General features: G+C 34.1%; 1 protein-coding gene across 2 annotated transcripts; it reads right to left on the reverse strand.

Moving 5' to 3' along the window:
* Positions 1-5,717: 5,717 nt before the first annotated feature.
* On the reverse strand, positions 5,718-12,427 carry LOC131644831 (floral homeotic protein AGAMOUS-like). Of its 2 annotated transcripts, XM_058915426.1 has the most exons (9): positions 12,204-12,422; positions 11,691-11,927; positions 7,919-8,000; positions 7,767-7,828; positions 6,761-6,860; positions 6,581-6,622; positions 6,407-6,448; positions 6,131-6,321; positions 5,718-5,993 (listed from the first exon to the last, which is right to left on the reverse strand). In XM_058915426.1, the coding sequence occupies exons 1-9, from the start codon at positions 12,236-12,238 to the stop codon at positions 5,990-5,992; spliced, it is 795 nt and encodes a 264-aa protein (XP_058771409.1). In that variant the 5' UTR covers positions 12,239-12,422; the 3' UTR covers positions 5,718-5,989. The 2 variants fall into 2 exon arrangements, with proteins under 2 accessions (XP_058771409.1, XP_058771410.1); XM_058915427.1 differs by lacking the exon at positions 5,718-5,993 and having other exon boundaries at positions 6,127-6,321; positions 12,204-12,427.
* Between the last annotated feature and the right edge of the window lie 1,129 nt (positions 12,428-13,556).

The following is a 13,556-nucleotide window of genomic DNA, read 5'->3' on the forward strand; positions in this document are numbered from 1 at the left end:
TAAATCAATCATTCTCTCTTGTGCTGTCCACCATCAAACTTATCCCTCCATGACAAAACCTTGGCCGGAGTAATATCCCCTTTTTCTGACTCTAAACTGATAGGTAGCTGAGTAGTAGTAGTATAGTTTCCCACCGCTTTCTTCAATTGCGACACGTGAAATGTAGGATGTATTTTAGATGTTGGTGGTAACTTTAACTTATAAGCAACCTGCCCTATCTTCTTCATGATTTGATAAGGTCCGAAAAATCTAGGGGCTAGTTTTTGATGGATTCTTTGCACGACCGAGTGTTGTCGATGAGGTCGTAATTTGAGGAAAACCCAATCACCAACCTCAAATTGCACTTCCTTGCGCCTCTTGTCAGCTTGGTATTTCATGTACTCCTGGGCTTTGAGTAAATTAGTTTTCAATTGACGCAGCGCCTCATCTCTGTCCCTTAACTCCTGTGCTACAGCTTCTACTCTGGTTTCGCCCTCCAAAAAATGCACCAACACTGGAGGCTTTCTGCCATATACTACCTCGAAAGGGGAGAACCCCGTAGACACATGAAATGTTGTATTATACCACAGTTCTGCCCACGGAATCCAGTGTGCCCATGTCTTAGGTTGATCTGCAATAAAACAACGTAGATAGGCCTCTAAACAACGATTAATCACTTCTGTTTGGCCATCCGTTTGGGGGTGGTATGCCGAGGACATTTTAAGCACCGTGCCTACTAACTTGAACAACTCTTTCCAAAAAATACTCACAAATAAGGGGTCACGATCACTAAGAATAGACTCCGGAATTCCATGTAATCTAACCACTTCCTTCACAAAAATAGCAGCTATTGAACGAGCCGTAAATGGATGTTTAAGAGGAATGAAATGGCTGTACTTGAAGACACGATCCACAACAACCAATATAGCTTCAAATCCATTACTTTTAGGCAAACAAGTAATGAAATCCATAGATATCTCACTCCATACCAAAACCGGAATAGGAAGAGGTTGTAGTAATCCATTATGAGTAGTTGCTGTATATTTTTGGCGTTGACAAGTATCACAAGCTTTCACAAAATCTTGCACCCGCCGCATCATCCCTTGCCAATATAAAGTTCCCGCCATTCTCCTATAAGTGCGTAGGTAGCCGGAGTGACCCCCACTCGGAGACGAATGAAAATCTTTTAGTAACTCCTCAATAAGTGGTGAGTTAGCAGGTATAACTAACCTATTTTTGTAGAATAATATGCCGCCTTTTAAAGCAAAACCAGGTTTAGCATTAGGATCCTTTTGAATAGCCTCCACAATATTTTTAAGCAAAGGATCATTTGATACTTCTTGCTGTAGCTGGCTGCTCTGCTGCCAAATAGGATAGGATTTAATAGCTTGCAACTCCGCATCCTCATGCTGTCTAGATAAAGCATCAGCCACTTTATTTTCCACTCCCACCTTGTACACCACTTCAAAGTCAAAACCCAACAACTTAGCCATCCATTCTTGCTGATTTGTTGTGGTAATACGTTGTTGCAACAAGTGTTTTAGGCTCTTTTGATCAGAATAAACCACAAACCTCCTTCCTAACAAATAATGTCTCCAGTGTTGAATAGCTAACACTAAAACCATCAACTCCTTATCATAGGCAGATTTGGATAACCTAGATGATTCAAAAGCCTTGCTAAAATATGCTATGGGATGCTTTGATTGCAACAACACTGCACCAACTCCTTTTCCTGAGGCATCACATTCGATTTCAAATGGAACCTTGAAATTAGGTAGGGCTAAAACTGGGGCAGTTGTAACGGCTACTTTTAATTTCTCAAAAGCTTCAGCAGCTGCTGCATTCCAGCTAAAACCATCCTTCTTTGTCAATTCTGTCAAGGGTTTAGCGATTCTTCCATAGTTAGCTATAAACTTTCTGTAATAACCGGTTAACCCCAAAAAACCTCGCACTCCTTTGACATTCTTAGGAATCGGCCATTGTAACACACTGCTAACCTTGGCAGGATCAACAGCAACCCCTGCTTTAAAAATGACATGGCCCAAATATTCTACTTGGTGCTGACCGAAGGTACATTTCTTCTGGTTTGCCACAAACTGATGTTGTTTCAGAATATTAAGAACCACCTCCAAGTGCTGCAAATGTTCAGCCCAACTACTACTGTATACTAGGATATCATCGAAAAAAACCAGGACAAACTTCCTTAGAAAGGGCTTGAAAATTGCATTCATTACCGATTGAAAGGTTGCAGGAGCATTGGTGAGGCCAAACGGCATAACCAAAAACTCATAGTGACCCTCATGGGTCCGAAAAGCCGTTTTATGAATATCCTCTTCCTTCATACGAATTTGGTGATAACCAGATTTAAGATCGAGCTTAGAGAAGTAACTACAACCATGTAACTCATCTAACAATTCATCTACAACAGGAATAGGGTACTTGTCCTGAATTGTTACCTTGTTGAGTGCACGATAATCTACACACATCCGCCAAGATTGATCCTTCTTCTTGACCAAAATGACGGGACTAGAGAAAGCGCTGGTGCTGTTTCTCACCACCCCTTGTTGGAGTAGGCTCTGAATCTGTTTTTCAATTTCATCCTTGTGTAAATGAGGATATCTATAAGGTCGCACACTTACCGGACCAGCACCCTGTAAAAGGTCAATTGAATGGCAAGTGTTTCTTGGCGGAGGAAGACCTTGAATTTCTTTAAACACAATAACAAAACGATCCAACAATCCTCCCAACTCCTTAGTTTGATGATCAGAGACTCGCGACACCGGTGATCCTAGCACCTCCATCAAGGTAGGCCATTCACAGCCTGCTATCATTCGAGAAGGAGTGATAATGCTTTGGAATGCAGCCATCTTATCATCTACAGCCTGACCAAGTAATTTCACCATACTGCCCTTATGGTTGAACACCATAGACATTTCTTTCCAATCCATGGTCACCTTTCCCAAAGTTTCCAGCCACACAACTCCCAAAATCAAATCCACACCTCCTAACTCCAGCACATAAGCATCAAAACAAATCTGCACCGCTCCCACGTTCAACTGAATTCCATTGCATCTACCCCTAGTTAAGACACGATGACCATCTCCTAACTTAACACCCAAGGGATTAGAAGGCACCATAGGCAATCCGAGGGTTTCTACCACCTTAGGGGATATGAAATTATGCGTGGCTCCACTGTCAATAAGAACCAGAATAGATGCACCTTGTAAACATCCCTCCAATTTCATCGTCCGGGCTTGGTTTGGATTAGTGGATACACCAAACAGTCCCATGGTTTTACATTCTAATTCCTCTTGTGTGAGCTCTTCTTCTGAGTCAGCCTCTAACACGACAATCTCTCCTTCATCGTTCACAATTTCATCATCTCCCAAGATAATCAATCGTAACTGTTTCGTTGCACATTGATGGAGAGGATCCCATCTTTCGTTGCAGCGAAAACAGAGTCCCTTTGCACGACGTTCATTAACTTCTGCACTTGGTAGATGGCGAACACCACGAGAATTACGGCGCAAATTGTCCCCTAAATTTGGGCGAGAAGATGCTGTAGAATTAGTAGGTCGTGTTGACCCGGTTTGAGATCCAGAACCCGAACCAGCACGCGTTTTTCCCAAATAGTTATTATTCTGGGTCTGAATTGCAGAACCTTTTCCTTCCCCTTCGCGAAAAGCCCAATTAGGTTTTTGAGATTTTGTCCAAGAGCCATGACCCGGTTTGTAACGTGAACCAGATCCATGACCTGAATTTTCAGCAAATTCACGTTCCACATCACGTGCCAATTGCATCGCTACATACCGGTTGTGCGGCTTGAATGTTCTTACTCGAGAACGGATATCGTGACGTAAACCACCAATAAAATAGCCCAGAAATTGTTGTTCTGGTAACCTTCCACACTGAGAGGAACACAATTCAAATTCGGCTATGTAATCCTCCACCGTCTCAGATTGCTTCAAATCCTTGAGTTCTTCGAACGGGTTCTCCAAACGACCTCCTCCAAATCTCGCCATCATTGCTTCACATAGGTTCTCCCATGACAATTCCTCTGTTGAATCATGCCATAGGTTAAACCAATGGATAGTAGGGCCTTCCATGCTCAACTTTGTCAACTGAATACGAACATCCCGAGAGATTCGTTGTACTTCAAAGTATGTCTCAGCACGAGTGATCCATGCCACCGGATCGTCGCCGGTAAAAGCTGGAAGCTCCACCTTCTTTGCGGACAAACGAAACTCATCCAACGGTGAGGTAACCGTTTCACCGCTTGTTTGAGGTGATCCACGATTCCCTATCGCCCGCTGAATTTCCGCAGCAAGGAAAGTACGCAATTCCTCAATACTGGTTTCCACACGTCCCAAGCGTTCCTCAACTGCAGTAATTCTCTCTGCCATTCTGGTTTGCATGAACACAGTAGGTCGGACCAATTGATAGAACAGAGGAAAGGTAGAATATAATGGAGAAAATTAATTTATTAATGATTATGAAAACAGAAAAGAAATCCAGAGCAAATGCTCCTCAGTTAGAGAAAACAATTCTCTCACTGCCTAAATCCTAATAAGGAAAACAGAAAATAATAATAAGATACCTAGCTACTGCCCCATACACCTATTTTTATGGGAAATCTAAACTAACTCCTATTTATATGGGAAATCTAAACTTACTCCTATTTATATGAGAAATCTAAACTAACTCCTATTTATATGGGAATACTAATTAACTGGGCTTTTCTTATTCTTTCTCACATATACTCTCCATTGTTTAGGCCCCAAATTATCTTTGTTAACTAACACATCCCCATCATCACTTGTGGGGTCCGATCCATTCCTATCAAAATCAATTCAAACATGATCTTTAAATGGCAGCTTACAGCAGCATATAGGTTGAAGTAAACAAGTAAGTCAAAAGCAAATTCACTCCTTCCTTGAGTTACAACAGTTTCAACGACAGCTGGCATTTTTTTTAGTGGTTTTTGTTTAGAAAATAGGAGGAAATTTGGGAGGTGAAAATATGAAAATCGATTTTGCTATTGTTAACCGTAGTGCAAAATAATAAAGATAAACAGTACCCTAGTAGTTAAAATAAATTTTCCAGAAATGTATTTTTGGATTTAAAAAAAGAATCTGTGATTCACTTACATATATATTTGGTATATTTGAGCGCGTCCGAAAATGCATCTCTAAAATCTAAAAGTGCATTTTTGAAATTTTAGATTGTTTTTCCACCCCTTAAAGTGGGATCAGTAATTCCCTTTTTTCAATGTGGATGATATGGTAACCACTAAGTCAAAATTGTTTTGTGGGTTTGACATGTTATTGGATTTAATATTAGGGGTTGTAGAAATTTTTATGACTGGTGCAAATATTCTTTGGACATTGTTTGTTTCAACTTTCTTTTAGGCTTTGTTTAGATTAATGGAATCAGATGGAGGGGAACGAAATAAAATAGAATAAAATGATATTTTATTGTTTGGATATTTTAAAAACGGATGGAGCGGAGTGAAAAATAGTAGTATGGATTCCTTTTCATTTCATCACTTACCATTATATTTTTTCTCCTCCGATTTTTCCGTCCTAAAATTTCTAAAAATATCATCATGACCATGAGATTATAGCCACTAGCCAGATTAAAATCAATTGAACCTAGTTTTTGCATATTTTGTTATTTATTTGTGAAATAAAACTCATGAATTAAATTTGACAGCCTAGAATAATCAAAGTAAAGAAAGGTTGACAAACATTTGAAGGTTTCTTCTCCATAACTTTAGGACACATGATCAGAGAGGATTTGAATTCATAATAGATACAAAATATATAGTCTTAAAATGTCTACAAAGCCATTGAATACTACTGAGGGGATACTTACAAACCCTTCTCAATTTTTCTTATATATATTAACCTTAGCATTCATCTGCTATCATCATCATCATCATAATCGTCATGTCGTCATATACTAGGAAGCAAACTACAACGATCTTACATACTTCTCGAGCGCAAACATGTCAACTGCATCACAAGAGCGCAAACATAGTTAGTACAAGATGTACCGAGATGACCAGATAGCAGATGACCTAACAGATCTTTAGTCTCATAAAATTAGAGCGATGTGAAATTTGTCGATAGTGAAAGGGAAAGACTCTTACACTAATTGAAGGGACATTTGGTCTTGTCGTCCATACTGACTACTACTGGATTGTAATCCGGAAACTTGAAAGTATCCGCGAGAATCATATGGCTGCTGAGTCTGAGATTGCATGGATTCATAGTTTGTTGTGCCTCCAGGTAACACACTCATGTTAATATTATGGTGGTGGTTCCTCTCACTTTCAGCTATCTACATAAACCATAACAAAAAATTGTTAGGGTCTTAATACTATCAACAACTTTGTATTTAAAATAATCACTTTTAAAAAAAGTACCTTTGCTCTCAGAAGTTGGTTGTTATTGTGCAAATCTATCTCCTGCAGTGTACATATTTTGGAACTTAGGGCAATACACATAATGATATAGGGTTTGTATGCTACAGTTTTTTGTTGTTTTAAAAAAGTACTTTTTTAAATAATCACTTATTAAATGCAAAGAAAAATACTAACCCTCTTCTGCATGTATTCAATTTCAGCAAATAACATCTCATTCTGATGTTGATTTTTGCGATGTTGTACAGGAAAAAATGAAAAGAATCAGAAGAATACATGATTCAAATTTATCAAATCAATATATATCAAATCATGAATCCTGAAAAATTATAGTGAAAAATACTTGTTGATAATTACCTTTTTGGAACGAATTCTACTTATTCCTTTTTCTAATTTAGACTCCAGATTCTTGAGTTCTTTTGCATTCATTGATCCCAAAGATTCACCCATCATTTGCCTGCAATTTAAACATTTTTCAGCAAGCATTCTCGGTTAATGGACATTACATAATAACACAGTTCTGTTGTTAACTGAAACTGTCATTCGGTTAACAACAGATCTTGTGTTAAGCAATGAAGCACGGACACGATACGAGTATCGGATACGATACGTATCCGATACGGCGATACGTTACTAATTGAATAATACAAGATACGATACGTTTAAGATACGCATATAAAGATTAAAATAAAATATTTAGTTAAATTATAGTCTAACAAAACCACTCTCATAATAGAACTTTCAATACATAACTATATTACTAAAAAATATTAAATCTAAGATATTGGTATAGTATCAATGTTGGAAAATGTTAGTCATATAAATAGTCACTAATAATAGTCACTAATGATCAATATTATTGGCATTGAAAACTTAGCATAGTTATTATTAATAGTTATTGCCTATTACTTTTATCTTAACGTGCAACTATTGCCTAATATGCCTAATAGGAAGTCCCAACTAATGATGAATAATGATGAATTTAATTAAATAAGATATTAAAAATTGATTTAAAAAATTATTGGAATATAAATATTAGGAAAGAATTAAGTAGGGAAATAAATAATGACTATTAAAAAATAAAAAAATAAACGAAGAGTCATTAAAAAAATAAAATCTGCAAAAAAAATTGAAGATCACGTATCGGGACGTATCGGAAGCGTATCGCAGCCGTATCGGATTTTTTTTTATTTTTTTAAAAAATTCCGATACTCCTTCGATACGTATCGGCAGCGTATCGGAGCGTATCGGCGTATCGGAGCGTATCGGATACGATACGACAGGGATTTTGAAGTATCGGTGCTTCATAGGTGTTAAGAGTTTGATGTTGTAATTTTAAAAGACGGAGTTCGAATCAACTTGCCTGTTGTTATTCTGCAGGTTACTAATTTGAACACGCAATTTTTCTGCTTCTTGTTGGTAAAACTGGAAATTTTATATTTGAAATCATGAATGTAAATGTTAGGTTATAGAGTAAAACTAAAATGAAGTGATTTAGGATTAATTAATCAATACCTGAGCATTAACCTCAGAAGCAGATCCAGTGCCAGATGAATCTGAGCATGCTTTTTTGTACCTTTCAATTGTTGCTTTCACACTGCAATGAGAAAGTGGTGAGACTTTGGTAGCATATTCTTACAAGATAGTGTTCAAATCTCTCAAACAAAAGTTATTAGGTAAAGTTGATTTTCCTTTTTAATTTTTTTTAATGTGGTTGGAATATTAATCATGTAAAACCTAATCGAACAATTCTAATTAAAACCCAAGAACACCAGAAATAGATAGTAAGGACATCTTTCGGTTTAACTAGAGATTTTAGCTTCGACTTCAATTTTAGAGTTTTGACATATTTTAATCATCTCCGACTTAATAGTATATGCCGGTTTTTAAAATTATTATAGATTTTAAGTAAGTTAATTATTACTCAATCATGATAAGATAATTAAAGGTTCTATTTAGTCATAATACCAAATATTTTATATGAGTCTATTTACTTAAGATTTAATCGTGACCAATTTTGCCCCTAGTGCGGTAATCCATTTGGTGCTACAGAGATATTTTGTTTTTAAATTAAAAAAACTAATAAAACTGATTTTTTTTCATTTAAGTATAACTGTTTTAAAACAACTTTTGATATGAAATGATAGATTAGGATCCTAAGTTGCTATGTCATTTTTTTTATCAATAATTAACACTAAAACTGGATTAAAGGGGAGAAGAAATGTTGAAAATCCAAGTAATAAATTAATTTAAATTTCCAAAATAATTCTTCTCTCATTTTACAATTAAGTAGAGATTAAATTCCCCTAAAATTATTTATTACTAGTAGAAAAAAAATTCCCATAGGAGGTCAGCATTTCTGCTCTGAGATCATTGTAATGTGTTTCATACGCAACAAATATATTGCTCAGGAATGAACAAAAATAGCAAAATAAATCAACTAAAATTTTCCAATTTTTTGAAATATTAAGCCAAAATGTATTAAAATTCTTAATCAAAATGATTTTGTAAATAACTTGTCACTGGTCAATGGTCAAATCATCCACATTTCTTGGTAATTTTCTGAACCTTAAAAACAACAACTTAAAAGCAACATAGAATGATCTCATTCCACAGTCATCATGTCAAAATCTGATTGGATGTGAAACAAAATAAAATATTAAAATAACATCCAATTTTAGAAAATCAACAAAATTATAAAACATTAAAAAAAACCCTTTTATGTTGTTTTTCTGATACCTTAATATCCTCGAGCTAGTCATTGGTTACCTCTGCCACGCTGGCACAAGATCCCACTATATGATTGGTTCAACTATTTCTAGCACAAAAGCCCATTTCTCAATGGTTAATACCCTAAACCACATTGAAAAAACCACCTTGATGTGCCAACATAAGACCTAAATATTCAATGTTACACAAACTTTTCAAAATGTTTCAAACACTAAAATATTAAAATATTATTATATTTTTTAAGTCTTTTCATTATGAAATAAATGTGGCAACATCATAACCGTCCATTTCATCATCCCTGCTATAACAGCAGTAACAGCAACATTTTGAAAACACTCTCATTGGCTATTCCCAATTATGGTACTATTGTCTCTATTACTAACATTCACTTCAATCTTTTATTTTATTTATTTACTTATTTTACAAATTGAATATATTTTGCACACAAATATATAAATTATTTTACAATAATTTGCAAAACTTTTTATTAAGAAATTTAACATTAATGCGTGTATATATTCGAGACCCTCTCGAATTTTTTAGGCCTTGTGTAGATTAGTAAAGATTTAAATTTAACTATAAAAAAATAATTAGAGGTCTGATTTAACCAAATTTTAACAATCGCAGATATTTATGAGGCCTTATTTAAATACAGATTAACTGTAGAAACTTTAAGACTCTATGAAATAGCCACTTTGTACATCCTCAAAATTCAAGACCTCTAATTAAATTGGAAGAGATTTTTACTATCTTATCCAAATACTTTTAAGTACTACAATCTTTATTTTTTAATTTAAAATGAATAAAATGTTTTTTCTTTTTTTTTTTTTTATCCTTGCAAGATTTTGAGGAAAAAAAATCTCAGTTACCAAGGTGAAATATAAATATGGTTCATTCTCATTGGTGCATCACTTATTTCACTGACAATTGTTGTTAAAGAATTTCTACTTGCAAACTATGAATAAATAGGGGAGAAAAAAATTTCCTATTGAAGAGTGTTTTGAACTATAGAAGATAAATGTTAGGGTTGAAATGAAAGAGGGAAAAGAGAAGCAAGAATGGGAAATGATGACATAAATTAGTCTTTTGTCAGAAGTCAAGAACTGAAAAATCATGTGTGTGACGTGACCAAAGATTCTTTTCAACCAAGACAAATCCTAGTCCTTAAAAACCCTAACCAGATTCACCAAACCTCATTTCTTGAAATGGTTTCAAAATCAACCAAAATTATTTCATCTTTAACTCACATCATTTTTTTACCATTTTCATCTTTTTATATTTACTGTCATAGAAACTAAAGTTTTGATTTTTATTAATTTATTTACCACCAAGTTAAAAAAAAATTATTTGTTAATAAAACCCTAATTTTAGGGTTATTTATATATTTGACCTAAGGTTAGATCTTGCATATGGGTTGAAGTGAAATTTGGGGAAAACTCAATTCATGTAATTAAAATGAAAAATCCTTATCTGGGTCATGATTTTTCTGTGGTGAAAATGAATTATGAGAAGAAAAATCACTTTTTTAATCATAATCTGTTGTAAGAAAAAAGTGTATGTAATTGTCAAACCCTAATTAAAGATCCATTTTTTACTGAAAATTTGAATTTTTAATAAAGAATCCTTAATTGGGTCTTGATTTTTCTGAGGTGAAAATGAATTATTTGAGAAAAATCACTTTTTTAATAAGAATCTGATATAAAACAGTGTAAATAACTGTCAAGCCCTAATTAAAGATCCATTTTTTATGAAATATTTGAATTTTCAATAAAAAATCCTTAACTGGGTCTTGATTTTTCTGAGGTGAAAATGGATTATGAGAGAAAAAAAAACACTTTTTTTAATCATAATCTGATATAAAACAGTGTAAGTAACTGTCAAACCCTAATAAAAATCAATTTTTTATAGAAAATTTGAATTTGACAAATTGAGAAATGGATTGAAACTGTACTGTGGTTTCTTGTGACGTGTTATTAAGGAAGTGTCAAGGAGATGGATGGGTTGGGCTTATTGTAGCACACATGACAGCTTTTGCTTTTAGGGTCTTTGTTTAGCATAGCCACACACAAACACATAGATGTGTAAGAAAGAGAAAGAGAGAATTGAAAGAAGAAAAAGGAAACAGAAAAAATTAACAAGAATGGTGTGTGTGGTTTGAAAGAAGTGGCTGATCTCACAGCACTGTGTAACTTCCCAAATCCTTACCTATATTTCTATCTATTGCACCAGATCTATGTATACAAGAAACAAGAACTAGAAAAAATAATCATAAGCAGAAAGAAAAAAAAAAGCTCTTAGACTCAAAGAAGCAAAAATCCAAAAATAGAACTATAGAAAGACAAGTTTTCTTTGAGTAAGAAATTAACTGCTTCACAAAGAAAATTATTATGTTCTTTGTGTTTTAAGTCCTTCCCAAAAAGATCTATAACACCACCAAAAGGGCTTATAAGAAAATGGCTTATAAGGGCTTAAAAAGATCTATAACTGAAATATGTTTTGATACTTGTGTAGCAAAATCTGAAAAGGGCTTCTGAGAGAAGTGAGATTGTGTGGATACCTGTTATTGGCGTATTCGTAGAGGCGGCCGCGGCTAGAGAAGACTATAAGAGCAACTTCTGCATCACAAAGAACGGATAGTTCATAAGCTTTTTTGAGTAAGCCGTTTCTGCGTTTGCAGAAAGTCACTTGGCGATTCGTCGTGTTTTCAATCCTCTTGATCTCAATCTTCCCCCTTCCCATCTTTCTCTGTGGAGAATCTGACATGGATGGATTTGGAAAAGCCATGGCTTCCAAGCTGAAAATCAAACATATTAGGATTGAACAAAAAAAAAACATAGTATTTGAATATGTATAAACATGTTTTTCATAACCAAGATTCTTGTTTTTTAAGGTTGTTTTGTCTGATTAAGAAAAAACATAATGAAAAGGTAAGAAGAAGTTGAGAGTTTAGGAGTTAGAAATAGAATCTGATTAGAGACTTTTTAACTCTTTAGCTCTTGAGTTCCCAACATTTACTTGATTAGTTGAAAGTTTTGATTTTTGAGATGAAATCTAGTGATGTTTATGTTACCAAATCTGGGTTTGGAGTGAAAAAGTATGATTCATCCCAAAAGAGTTGAAGCAGTGAGAATGGATTTCAAAAGATGTGTTTCAATATTTTGTTCACTAACCTTTGGAGAGGAAACAAAAGGAGAATATAATTAAGGATACAACAGAAGAGAGATGTTTCAGCAATAGCTCTTGATGTTTTTATTTTATTATTTTTCTTTCCCTTTCTCTCTTCTTTTCCACTTATATAAACAGGAAGAAGATATCAGAAACTAATAGCAAAGTGGCCAAAGAATTTGGTATTTATAAAGTTAAAAAAAAATGACCTTTCATACATCATGATTTATTTGTGCATTAGAAAGAAACTACTACCATAAAAAAATTGAAACTCATACACACTCCCTTTTTCAAGAGTTCATTTTTATTAATTCTTATGTCACTAAAAAAACACGCTTAATTGTGGATTTCTTATGGACCAATATGGTCGTACTTTAAAAACTTTGTTGGTTTTAATATTGACGTCGATCGTGGACCAATAAAATTATGCTATATGGTCTAATAAGTTGATGTGATTCCACGAAGTTGACGTCTTCTTTGAACCTAGTTCTAGGTGATTGATCCTAGAAGTTTTTCTGTGAATTCTTCTTATTTTAAATTCTCCTCCTTTTGTTGGGATAGATAGTAGGTTGGCCAGGATGATTTAGGGTTTGACTAAGATTTCGAAGAGTTGTACACCTTTTAAAATGGTGGTTTTGTCTTGACAGTTGTAGCAAAGACAAAGTGGCGGCTAGACAAAATCTTGCTTGGCGAGGTATTTTTCCTACTATTAATCGGATTGAGTGTGCGGCTTATTTAGGGTAAGTTGACTATGTGAATCATATATTTTTTCAGTGTGAGGTTGCCACATTGATTTGATATAAGGAATTTAGGTGGGTGAAAATGAATTTACAACTTCATTGGTCTATCTTAAGAATCTTTGAAGTTTTTCATGGATTAGACCAAGGAAAAAATTCTTGATTAGGTCTACTTTCGATATGAGTGTGAATCAATTTACTCAAAGAGTAAGTTTTTTTTAGTTTACTTAAAATCATACTTTAAATTGAACATAATATACGGTTAATTAAATAAAAATGTTAATTAATCATTAAATTAAATTCAATTTAAAAACTATGATTTAGAGTAAACTAAAAAAAACTTACTCTTTTAGTAAGTTGATTGCAATCTGTTTTGCAAACAATAAGTTTAAAAAAACTAAAATAAAAAGTTATAGTAAAATTATAATGATAGGAATCATAATTGTTGTAGTTAATTTTTTTAAATGGATCAAAATAGAAGCATAAAATAGTATATTTAAATATATGTTTTCTATATAATC

The sequence above is a fragment of the Vicia villosa genome, linkage group LG1, assembly GCF_029867415.1.
Source record: "Vicia villosa cultivar HV-30 ecotype Madison, WI linkage group LG1, Vvil1.0, whole genome shotgun sequence".
Lineage (NCBI taxonomy): Eukaryota > Viridiplantae > Streptophyta > Magnoliopsida > Fabales > Fabaceae > Vicia > Vicia villosa.